General features: G+C 35.6%; 2 protein-coding genes across 3 annotated transcripts; one reads left to right on the top strand and one right to left on the bottom strand.

Moving 5' to 3' along the window:
• The first annotated feature begins 3,585 nt into the window (after nt 1-3,585).
• LOC121997612 (NF-kappa-B-activating protein-like) lies at nt 3,586-6,296 on the top strand. 2 transcript variants are annotated; one of them, XM_042552118.1, is made up of 2 exons: nt 3,586-5,034; nt 5,972-6,296. In XM_042552118.1, exon 1 carries the CDS (start codon nt 3,594-3,596, stop codon nt 4,992-4,994), a length of 1,401 nt encoding a protein of 466 aa, XP_042408052.1. In that variant the 5' UTR covers nt 3,586-3,593; the 3' UTR covers nt 4,995-5,034; nt 5,972-6,296. The 2 variants fall into 2 exon arrangements, with proteins under 2 accessions (XP_042408052.1, XP_042408051.1); XM_042552117.1 differs by having other exon boundaries at nt 5,918-6,296.
• A 1,799-nt stretch (nt 6,297-8,095) lies between these two features.
• Nucleotides 8,096-12,379, bottom strand: LOC121997611 (mitochondrial phosphate carrier protein 3, mitochondrial-like). Its single transcript, XM_042552116.1, has 6 exons — nt 12,003-12,379; nt 11,466-11,827; nt 11,342-11,385; nt 8,727-8,941; nt 8,506-8,630; nt 8,096-8,414 (listed from the first exon to the last, which is right to left on the bottom strand). The coding sequence occupies exons 1-6, from the start codon at nt 12,294-12,296 to the stop codon at nt 8,351-8,353; spliced, it is 1,104 nt and encodes a 367-aa protein (XP_042408050.1). The 5' UTR covers nt 12,297-12,379; the 3' UTR covers nt 8,096-8,350.
• Nucleotides 12,380-12,790: the final 411 nt, after the last annotated feature.

Below are 12,790 nucleotides of genomic sequence, written 5' to 3'. Positions count from 1 at the left end.
TTCAACAAGGCAACAAGTTAGAACATTCGACGGCTTCGTCCAATTCAGTTAGGCTAGTGTCAATATTTGAGAATTAGAATTCAATTTTCATTTTAAAAAACAAAAAACTATGGATCGATTGGTGTGTTGCTTGGTTCCTCACTTGGTCAATTTAATTTTCAAAACGTTGACTAATTATAAAGATGTAGCGTTATCCTAATGAATGTGAAAGATAGTTTATCAAGGTAGAGTAAGTTTTCTTAAAGAATTGGTGACATGTTAGCCATCCTAAAACTGTCGCATATAAAAATCATTGCAAATATATGTTCATTATATATAATATGATCTTAAAGATGTGCAATGCTATCACTAGTATGATTTTCCCGAGTTGAGAGGCTACCTGCCGGTCTTCTCCACCTTTGCAGTCTCGGATTATGGCCTCGAGTGACCCCGAAGTTGGTGCTTCAACGTCTCCTATCACCCATGGGGCTACAATTCCTATTTTCTTTGTTGAAACTAATAAAGAGAAGAAATAGAATAAAGAATTAATTCTTTGATCTAGTATTTACTAAAGTCAATAAATATATTTATACAAATTATCCAAATAATAATAAAAAGATTAAATATGAAATACAATTATAAATATAGTAATGAATATAATAGGTTTGGAAGTATTATTTTTACTATCTGATTCATATCGATTTTGATTTTGATTTTGATGTCAAATATAATAAATCTTAATGGATTGAAATTAATTTATTTCCTATTATTGTCATTACTTCCGAAAAACTCAATGAGAGTACTTGAACGTTGAATTTGAGTGCTAAATTAGTGAAACATTGTCTGGATCATGACTTGATAAATATATTAATAATTTGATCTTAGTAGAGATGTAAAAAATTGAAAGTTATCAAGTCGTTATACATTCACGAACAAAATGAAAATCAATTTCTACATGTTTGATATGAGCATGAAAAATAGAATTTACCTCAAGATAAATTGCTCTTGTGCATAACTAGTTCTTTGTTTATATTGATTGAAAGTGTTATTTTCCCTTTTATTTTATTTTTTCCAAGGGAAGCTACGATAAGTAGTGCCTAGATATGCTTTACTAGTCATGCTTTAATTTACATTTGATTCTACATTTCACGATGTCTTCTTGTATTTAGTTCCTTGATTGAATTGTTTCAAAGTGTTTCTCTCTTTTTTATTTTAGCTTTTTAATATTTTTCTTATTTAGAAGGAAAGCATTTGTCTCTCTAAATAGTCATCCTCCCTCTCTTTTAGAGCTGCAAATGCATGAGAGCTTAATTATAGTAGCTCAGTACACAGGACATCAATTAAATATATATATATAATCAATTTATTAATATTCATGAATAATATTTTTGAATCATGTTCATTAATAAAATTCTTATCAATATACTAAATAATATAAAATAATTTTTAAATGAACAAATAAATTTATATTATCAAACTCAATAATCAATCAAACATATTTAAAATCTAAAAATTTTAAACAATCCAATAAATTTGAATTAGAACTCGATATCATCTAAATAAATTAAACTTAAATTTATAAAAAAGAAGTAAAGTCAAATTTGAATAATCATTTTAACGACTTAGTTCATTTTAACTATACTCGACTTAACTTGGCTCGATTACTTTATCAAACAAACTTAAATACCATAAAATTTAACTTAACTTAGCTCGTTTACAATCCCTTAACTTGGTGCCACTTTAGTCTTCCCTGTGAGAACCCTCACCATTGTTGACTTTGAGTCCTCGTAGGGCTTCGTCTTCTTGTAAATATTTTTGAAATATTATTTTCTTTGGTTTAAATCATCATGTATAATCTTGATTATGTGATTATCAAGTAATCATATAACTAAGGTTATAGGAAATAAAATATAATCTAATGTTGTTCAACGTAGATAATGTAACAAAAATTTATTTATTTAAAAATTTTAATGTATAATTTAATTTAATATTTTACTGTATTATCCTTCGTTACAAAAACTAATTATACATATTAAAACTAACTATACTTATTATTTTTCTTTCTTTTTTTTTTAATGTGTATTATTTTTTTTTGACTTTATGTTTTTTTACGTTCGTTGTTTCTTATATTTTGTTTAGTTTACGTTTTTCTCTTTTATTATTATTATTTTTAAAATGAATTTTTTATTATAAAAAGCTTTAGAGTATTTTTAGTTAAAAAAATTTGTTAACTGAAGAAAAATTTTACTTTTCGAAGTTTTCTGATTTTAGATTGTATGTCCATTTTGCTAATGTATCGGGTATGGATTATTTCTCGGAAATCGTCAATTATTTAAAGTAAATAGGGTTTTCGTTGATAATCTTTGATGGATAACTAAAATTATCAAGGATAACCTCCAACCAAACGTACTCTTATAGTAAAAGAGGGAACCGAACTAGGGGTGCTCTAGTTATGACGTTGTTATCTATTGACTGAGGTGTCAGGTTTGAGCCCCCAACTGCACATGCTCTTATCAATTTAAGTCCCTATTTTGGGCACTGTTGACTGAGGTGTCGCGTTCGAGCCCTCTTATCACCTCTTTATCCTTCGGATACGTGGTACTGAAGCTCCTCAAAAAATCCCTTCGGGGGTTTCTGGGGTATGAGGTCGTGGAGCGGTGGACCCAGTTACGTTAAAAAGTTTATCCTACCTTAGTTTTGTCCCCTCGGATGGGTCTAGTGGCTAGCACATGAGGTGTTGCCACAATGGGATCTGGGATTCGAATCTCGGCAAAGTCAAGGTAAATATCTCCCTTATGTGCTAGTCACTATTCCAAAAGCTAGTAGCTGCCCATGATTTATCTTCTCCTTGTTAATCTTGGGACGGATTGACGGGACGCTAGGGGCGAACATATTCACCTTTTGTGCCACAGTCTTATAATAAAAGAGGGAAAATATTTATATGAATAGACCCTTCACAGGGAGGGCCCCTTGTAAGACACCTACAACACCAACACCAAGAAGAAACATTTAGACAAACAACAATGCAGCTTCACTAGTACCATTTGCACATGCGAGCTCCCCATTTTGGGGAAAGGATGATGATGTTCTTCACCGGAATGCATCCAATTTATATAGAAGTTAGAATCCAATTTTTTTAAAAAAAACTATGGATCAATTGGTGTATTGATTGGTTTCATAGCTTTATCGATTTAATTCCCTCTAGTACATGATAACACCTTCAGCATAAATTTGACGGCTAGAATTTCATTCGCAAAGGAAAAGGAAGAAGGCATTGCTATATCATGAATCGAAGTATCTCTTGAGCTCCATGTTGTGTTAATAAAGAAAGCGATATATTATTGTATAAATAAAGAAAACTATATATCATTGTCTTAACAAAATAATTTTGCCTAAATTTAAAATTCCATATATTAATAAAGAAAGCTAGCAATTTAATATATCCATCAATAAGCCAATAAGAAAAATCTCTCACATAGCTTTAATTCGGTGGACAATTAATTTCGGTTAATGGATCGGATTTGATCAATGTGGAATCCGTACTCGATCCGAATCTGGTTCTGACTTCAAACTTAAAAGCCCTTCCGGGGCCTCGTTTCTACCCAAATCCATCGATGTCTCGCGCGGGATCCCGACTCGCCTCTACCATCGAGCGCCCCCTTCGATCTAGGGTTTCGCCTCCCTCCTCCTTCGAACATCGCCGGCGATCGGACCGACACAGCCCCCGATCGCTCACCCCTCCACCTCGCTCTCGTAGCCCTGATTACTGTTGGTCCCCCCACCAAGACGAACCCTACTGTACGCGGAAGCAGCCGGGTCATGGAGACGACCGCTCGGACGATGATGAGGAACTTAAGGGCCTTAGCTATTTCGACTACCGACGCGTCAAACGGCAGAAGTTGCGGAAGAAGAAGAATATCTCGTGGATGATGCCTAGCCCTCTGAGAGGCGAGGGGGAGAAGTTTGAGCCGTACGATGAGCCTGGTGGCGCTCTGGAATTTTCTCCAGAGGAAGATAAGGAAGATGCGGCGAAACGAAATGGGAGTGGGAGCAGTGAGTCTGGTGATTCGGATGGGAGCCCTTTGGATGATTCTGATTCCAGATCAGGGAGTTCGCCTTCCCGGAGGAGACGAAGGAGGAGAAGGAACGGAAGGACTGGAAGGAGTGGGCGGAGAAGGAGCCGAAGAAATGGAAGCAGTCGGAAAAGGAAGTATTCAGAGTCCGATGGCAGCACGGACTCGTCTTTTGAGGACAGTTCAAGTGAGGAGTCTTCTGATTCACTGAATGAAGATCGTGATGATAGCAAAAAGCATAGATCTAGAAGTCAGCGGAAAAGCTCAAAGAAAAGCACGCGCAGCAGCAGGAAGAAAATAAGGAAGAGCAGGGCAACAGTTTCAGAGGAGAGCGAGGAGCCTGATTCTAGCCCGAGATCTAAGAAGAAAGCAAGAAAGAGCAAGAAACGATCGAATAAGTCTCATGAATCGGATTCAGAAACAGATGCTGGACCTTTTGATGCTAAGTTACCTGACGTTGATCCTGAAGCACTCGAGTTGAAGGAATTGATTGAATCTCAGAAGAAGCCAGCCTTGGACAATGAGCCTATGGTTGGGCCTGCACCTCTCCCACGTGCTGAGGGTCATATAAGCTATGGTGGCGCGCTGAGGCCTGGTGAAGGTGATGCTATTGCCCAGTATGTGCAGCAAGGGAAGCGTATTCCAAGAAGAGGAGAGGTCGGCTTGTCAGCTGAGGAGATTCAGAAGTTTGAGGACTTAGGTTATGTCATGAGTGGTAGCAGGCACCAGAGGATGAACGCCATCCGTATCAGAAAAGAAAACCAGGTTTACAGTGCTGAAGATAAGAGGGCACTTGCTATGTTCAATTATGAAGAGAAAGCAAAGAGAGAGCATAAGGTGATGGCTGATTTGCAGAGGCTGGTCCATCGTCACATTGGGGCGGACATGGGACCTGCTCATGATCCATTTGGTGCAAAGGCTTCAGATGCAGCAGATGATTGACTTTAAGGCTACTCTATTTGCTCAGACCAATCTGTCATAGGTATGTTCCATAACAGTTCCAACATCTCTTTGGTTTCCAATGTGCCATTTTAGTTTGTTTTTTATACATAACTTCTATATTTACATATCATATTTTGCATGCATCCCATTTGTTAATCAATAAGTTCTTGAAATGGTAGATTTAGATTCTAATAAGAATTCATATTTTTGTGGTTGAAGTGTTCACAATAGTTTGAATTCAATGCTTTTTTCCTTGTTGATATGTTTCTTTTGTGTTGCATAGATTTTAGTCTGTTGATCATCTTATATATAATCCTACTATATGTAGATCACGTAGCCTTCTTTATTTTGAGTGAGAATTGGGAGAGGAGAAAGAAAATCCATTTTACTTCTTGTGAAAAAGGAAGGAAGAGTATCATGCCTGATAAGACCTTTCCAACCATATCAATTGGATCATGTGTAAATCTTTTTTACTTCATAATTATCAAATTGGACAAAATCTTCTTCTATTAAAAATTTGAATAATACAAATAATGTGTTTGAAGAGTCTTTTCACTACATGATTACTCTCGGCATATAATTTCCTGCTAATTTATGAAAAACTAGTGTAATGTTGACTCATTTTGAGTACAAGTACTTTTCCCCCAAAATAAAAGTTTCTGCTGTCCATGATTTTTCACCGCATGGCATGCAACACTCCAAACAAAATTTAAAATATTTGCTGGGGCAAACATTTTACAGGAATCAAATACAATTAGGAGCTCATTGTTTGTTTCAATATCAAATCATTGCTTCTTTTCATCCCATTCTTTTCAATTTCAAGTCATTGCAACTTCAATTTTGCTTGGTTATTTGTTCAAGGATTCTCCAATCTATAACAAGTCTATTCAAAGGCTCTGAAATTACTACCCTTTGACTTTCAGGTTTTAACTCCCTACATACCTGGAGAAGTTAACTTGAGCATTGATATGATGCAGATTCGCCTCTTTGCAAGAAAAGGACTAAAGCTGCATCTGGTCTTTTGCTAAAAGGATCTCAATGCCTTGACAAAAGCATCAAAAGATTGGTCGTCTTCTCGGAATTTCAGTTATCACATATGTTCTCAAAACTGGTTGCCTTCCTGGGAATTCAGCTGAAGCCCGTTTCTTCCTCGAATTTTTTTTTCAGTTCTTGGATGGTCTAATGTTTCTTTTCAAGTATCGGAAATGGTTGTGGATGGAGATATTATTACTCAACTTCTAATAAATACTTCACTTTCTTTGTAATATTTACCTTATACCTTTTTTCTGCTCATTTCCAGAAGTATTATTACTTGCAGGGCTTCTTGTGTGAATTTAAGAGAACAATTTGTGGGTAATTTCCTCGAGAACCATGTATGTAAATTTGAACCACGTTTAAACTTATTTGGAAAATAAAATTTTCTCCTGTGTTTTATATTGTTTCCATTTAGTTTTTACTGAAGCCTGCACAAACTTTTAAAAAAATAATAATAATTTTTGGATTTATTTATTAATTGCTTCATTGATACAATAAAAAAAAACCTATCTGGTTGCTTTTTATAATTGAAATTCTAAATTTGTAAGAAACTATAAAATAATAATAGACACAAATAGAGCTACAGACATTATCTCATTTTGCCACTTATTATCGTTTCTTTAATACATGAAGATTGTAAGTGAATGATTGTTTGTCATGAGATTTTGGAGTTGAATTTCAGGCTGGCAGAGTGTAAAATTTTACATCCCGTATAATTTATTCTATATTTATTTATGGTCTCAATCGTCATAATTTATTTTGTTAGTCTCGGTCCTGAATAGTAGAGATAATTATGGATCAAATTAATTTAGTTATTGGAGTAAAAAATTATTTAATCCTACTAATTAGATAATGTAATATTAGGATTTATATCTAATTCTATATTCGTCGGTTTTATGTATGAAATATTCGACGGATTATCAGTTATTTGAATATCTAAACTTATATCCAATAAAATATCAAATATACATATAAATATAAATAAGGAGTTAATCGGCAGCAGCTGATAATCGGCAGTAGCTAATCAACACGTTGATCATTCATTATACGTTGTAACAGTTAATCAACAGTAACTATTATAACATGTAGTAGTTAATCGGCAGCAGCTGATATAACATGTAATAGTTTATCGACAATAGTTGTTACAAGTAGAGATGATCGTGGATCGACTTGGTTCTATTATTGGGATAAAAAATTATCCGACCTTACTAGATCAGAAAATATAATATCAGGACTCTATATTCGATCCTATATCCAATTGATTTTTTTTTCGATTCAATTTGGATCGGATTGATCGATTTGACAGATTTAGTGCTCACCCATACTGAATAAACTGCCTGAAAGTGTGGATTTTGACACGGCATCTAGCATATGATATACCCATAAAAGAATTGAATTAAATTAACTGTCATGCAGGAAATGATCATTCTTGCACTACCCTTACCCTAAAGCTTTTGCTGAAACAAATTAACGTTTTCTTCGGTTAACATTATATCGTCTGTCAGTTAATGCCAATGATTTATCTTCATATCTTCTGAAAGTCATTCACCATTAATTTTCATGGTGATATGTAGTGCCAAACAACTTTCAAAAAGTAGAATAATTTTTTGGTATTGTTGTTCATCGTCTCTTTTAAAAGTAAATACTTTGAGGAGATCATGGTCTTATGATTTATTTTCTGGCGTTTGTACTATATTTCTTTAAAGCAATTACTCAAAAATTCTTTCCACCCTATGACTATATATTTATTCCATAATTTACCTTGTTTCATATAATTTAAAAAGAGACATTTTTTACTGCCATTTAAAACAAATTGAAAAGAAGATAATGCTCTTACGTTTTTCTTTTTCCTTTCGGTAAATTTAATCTTTAATATCTTCAATTGATTGCGCTATGCTCTTTGTGCAATGAATTTTACTTTTAATATTTTGATCATCACTCACTCAAGAGAAGATTACATCAATCAAGAACATCGTTGTTCTAATGAGTAAACACTCATCTTTTAGTGAGGATCAAATCAACATCCATGTCCATATGATCAATACATATTGCAATGGAAAATCTCGGAAGGAAAAGAGGTGTAAGTTTAATAAGTTAAATAGTGTGCAAACGGCAATCAAGTTTACACATTCTATTATTATTCTGCACCTCTATAATTTCTAGGATGCCAAAGGAAATGGAAATGGAAATGGATCAAAATAATACATCGAGGGATCTCGATATTTGATGATAATGTGAATTCAAAAAAATATATGTATACCTTTTAACCTAAACTGGTTCTTTGTCAAAAGATCTGAGAAGAAATGGGAATCTTTAAAAAATCAAGCAATAGCTTTCAGCTTATCGGTCACCGTGGCAGGAGGAGTAACTCCACCGGTTGTGGGCCTGTAAACCATCAAATGTTGAAAGAATTATCTCTTATATTTAGAAACCATGTATTTTGCAACTAAGAAACTAAGTATAGGAGGGTACTTACAGGCCAACCATGACTTTGAATGCATCATAAATTCCCCATTGCGCACCCGTTAGGGTTCCAATCATGACGATACGAAGCGGGAGCCCACGAGTGAAAAGACCCCATACTCCAAGCTTGTTCACAGCCTAGTTTATGACACAAAGAATGGGTTTAGCTATTCAGGAAAAGGCTTAACATGAAATTTTCATGTAAAAGCATATAACAAGTTGTATGAGACTTACATCCCCAACAGTGGCACCCTTAGCGTTGTTTAGGAAAGAGACGAGATTGTCGGCAGGGTGAGAAACAATGGCACAGAACACACCGGCAATGTAACCCCCAGCAAAACTCACTCCAAGTTGAAGCTCTTTGCTACACTGGTCCTTGGGTTTTGGAATTGCGTATTTGTAGACCATCTCAACTATCGTCTCAAATGATGCAAATTTCATCATGGTATCTGCATAAGCCACATTATCAAAATAAGCTTTCATATGAAAGAATGCTATGCAAGTGATGTTGCATAGGTATTGATCATAGCATAGAAATTGTCGTTATTAATCAACTTGTGCTTTTCCTAAACATTAGGAATCAACTACAAAAATTTATTCCTTTATTGAACACTATGCCAAACTGTCGCAAATATATTTAATTTAATTAAACATCCCTGACATTACCAAATGTCCAAATGATCTCACTGCATAGCTAATGAAAAACGTAGTTTATGGGATAGCCACAAATGTGTTGAACAAAATCACTCAGGTTGTTTGGTATGATGAAATGGAAATGGAACGGGAATGAGAAAAGAATGAAAAGAGAAATGGTCATTTTCATTTCGTCAATGTAATAATAACTAGTGAAATGATTCATTTTAGAATGGCCTATTTTATTTTATCTATTTGGTCTAACCGAAGTACTCATTGAGCTTGGTTTGTTGAGTTCCACTATCCTGATCGATCCTATCTTTTTGCTCACCAGACTCGATCGAGCTCACTAGTTTGCTTCGATTGAATTCACTAGTTTGCTGAGCCCTGTTGGTGTAATCAATCTCTAAAAGTTTACTCACCTGACTTGATTGATCCCTTGCATAGCCCATCTAGCTCAACCCAACTATCCTAATTAATTCGATCAACAAGTAAGCCCAAACAATCCAACCATGCATCCCTATCCAACTAGCTTGGTTTAGCTCCACTATGCCGATCGATCTCACTAGATTGTTTAGTCCGACTTGGTCATTCAACCTATTGGAACTGATAGGCCCACTCAACGTGATTGATTCACCTACTTTTTTTGGTTTGTGCAGCTCCCATGTCCACTTCACTAGGCCCATCCAGATTTGATAAGTCTATGATACTTTGATAAGTTCTATTATATTTAATAAGCTAAAAACTTAGTACCACTTCTTTCACTATGGATTCATCTTAAATCATCCATCCAAATATTAAAATAGAATCATAAAAAAGGTGAACCATTCTCATTGCATTCTAGTTCACTTACCAAAAAAGCTCCATTTGAAGTAGCTATATTCATCCCATACGAATGATTTATATATAAATACAGTAAAACATCCTAAGAGCAGTACAAATGAAATGCTTGGTGAACAATAAGAAACTACTAAAATTATATAGGATATATAAGAAAGTTGGACCAACCAGAGTGCCAGAACAAGGTGAATAATAGTATGCATCAATTTCAAAATGATAATGAAGTTTTCTACCTTGATCCATAACTAATGATCAGTTAAATATTGTGTTTGTTATCCACGTGCGAAAAGCAGGTGAGTTACATTAACTGAACCACACTGGGTTTCAGTTCTATGCTCCTTATGTGGAATTAATCTATATTACTTGTCTAGGAAAATTAATCATAAAAAAAAAATCAGAGTTCTTGTAGGTAGCTAAAGTTAATATTTAGCTGCAAAGCTGGTGTGTGTGTTAAATAAATATAAAGTGAAAAAAACGTTTGTGCAAAAAAGGCATACAACTTGACATCTTGAAAGTTCTCATCCATCAAATTGAAATAAGGGATTAAGAAAATTGACCATTTAATTATCTATCAGAATGTTAGCATTAGGTGAACTAATGAAATACATATGAGTACTAATCAAATTTTATTATCTATCAGCTCTAATACTTTAAGTCGTCATACATGTTAGACACACACACTACAAGTTGTAAAAAAATTAGCAATACCATGTTAAGATCTGCACCAACACTTCAAATAGTGAAACACAGATCAGAGTAACATTGTTTACAATATGATCACAGATCTTTGGTTTGAAAAATCCCACAAACCATGCAAGACAAGTACAACCTACTTATAAATAGTTAAATAAAGAATTTTAGTGTTGTTTATGCAAATAAAATGGCCAAATAGTATTACTAAAGTGGCACAATAAACAAAAATGACAAAGTAAAATAAGGAGTAGATTTATCAACAATGTCCTTCCGCTTAGCTCCATGGTTGGATAAGATCTATTTAGTTGATGTCAAATACTCTAGAGAGAAATTGCTCATGTAGTAAGTATATCAATAACATTGACAAGGAGAAGCCCCTTGAATATGACCCACAAATTACAAAAAAAAGGGGGTCCGAAATGTTATCAAGTACTAAATGAGATCGTTTCAAAGACAATAATGTCATTTGCTAATCACAAATATGATATTTACCATATAGTTGAACTATCCAATTCTAATATAATAACAATCATCAACAACAACAATGAGAACAAGGGGAAAAAGATTTTTTTTCCCCTAACTGAACATTTTAAACAGATATTAATAATGATATAGCAAGGAAAGATAACTTAAAAGGCATAATAAGCTAATCCTAGTGAAACAAGTAATGAAAATTCACTTACAAGGAATTTGACGACCCCAAAGTGGAACCAATCCCTTGTACAATCTGCATGAATGACACTAAAGTTGATTACCTAGAAGATAAAATGAACATTAAGACAAGAACCACGAGAGAAAAGATCATACCCTAATGCCCCCTCGGATTTAACAAACTTGGGCAACCCGTCACTCAAACCTCTAGCAAAACCAGGCTGCGTCTGGACTCGCACCTTGACGGCCTCAAAGGGACAGAGAGCAACGTCGGCAATCACCTCAGCAGACGCAGAGCCAGCCAGGTAGATTAGAGTTTTATACTTGGTAGCATACTCCGGTCCAGCAATATCAGAATAATACTTCTTGAAGAATTCGTAAAATCCAAACTTGCAAGCTCCCTGGGCGCTGTACCCAAGAAGAGTTGGCACCCAACCTCGGAAGAACCCCTTGACCCCTTGTTCCTTGAGTAAAACCCCAAATCCGGAGGAGATGCTCTTGTACTTCGCCGGATCGATCTGAAATTTTCGTGGAAAGTTAATGTTAAACGATACAAAATTGTAAAAAATTTCGGATCTTCGTCAAATCATAACCGCGACGCCATCGATCACCAGATGTCAAAAAAATAAAAGGTGGGATCCGTCAGCCGCAAGATCCAAGATCTAGGAGGAGTAACTTAAAAACAACAGTCACCTGCATGTTACACTTGACGAGATCGAGAGGGGTGACGGCCGTATGGGTCAGGCCGCAACTGGCGATACCTCCGGCAGTGCAGGCGGCGTAGAACATGGGCGAGTAGAGCTTGATCTTCCCAGGCTCGTTCGGGGCTTGGACAACGACGGATCCAATCGAAGCAGGGCCACTGGGTGCCACGTTAGGGACGGCGGCGGCGCTCCGGCCGAGGATCATCCGATCCACGCCAAGCGTCCCGGACGAGTATAGGAAGCTAGGGAGGAGCGATTGGCGAGACCTTTCGGAGAGATCCATTGATCGAAGACTAGGATACCGAACCGGATCAAGAGGAAGGAGAAGGAAGAGAAGAAACAAACTCCAGGTAACTAGCGGCGGCGGACTCCGATTAATAGGGCACGTTGCGTTTATATAGCACCGTAAGGTCTAAAATACCCATCAACTCCTTAAAAATTACGCGAATATATTATTTTCTTCACGGTATTATTATCAAAACACAGGGCTATTATGGGTATTAAAGGACGAATGGCTCGCCGCCCTCTTCTCGAATTAAAAGTCAAATTATGCCATGTGACCCTTTCTCAGCGAACAACGTGGACGAGTTTTTCGCCGTAGGATCTCACATTGTCTTCGATGAACGGATCGATTTTGTTTGATTTCGTAAGGTCTTAGGAGAGCATATTTTTTTTCAGAAAAATGATATGCACAAGGAAAAAAACTCAATGAAAACCTCAAGGATAGTCACATAAAGTGATGGGGCCCACAAAAAGTGAAATGGTGGGCCATGACTT

Source organism: Zingiber officinale, chromosome 6A, assembly GCF_018446385.1.
Source record: "Zingiber officinale cultivar Zhangliang chromosome 6A, Zo_v1.1, whole genome shotgun sequence".
Lineage (NCBI taxonomy): Eukaryota > Viridiplantae > Streptophyta > Magnoliopsida > Zingiberales > Zingiberaceae > Zingiber > Zingiber officinale.
The sequence above is the reverse complement of the archived record's forward strand: the minus strand, read 5'-3'. Positions and strand labels throughout refer to the sequence as shown.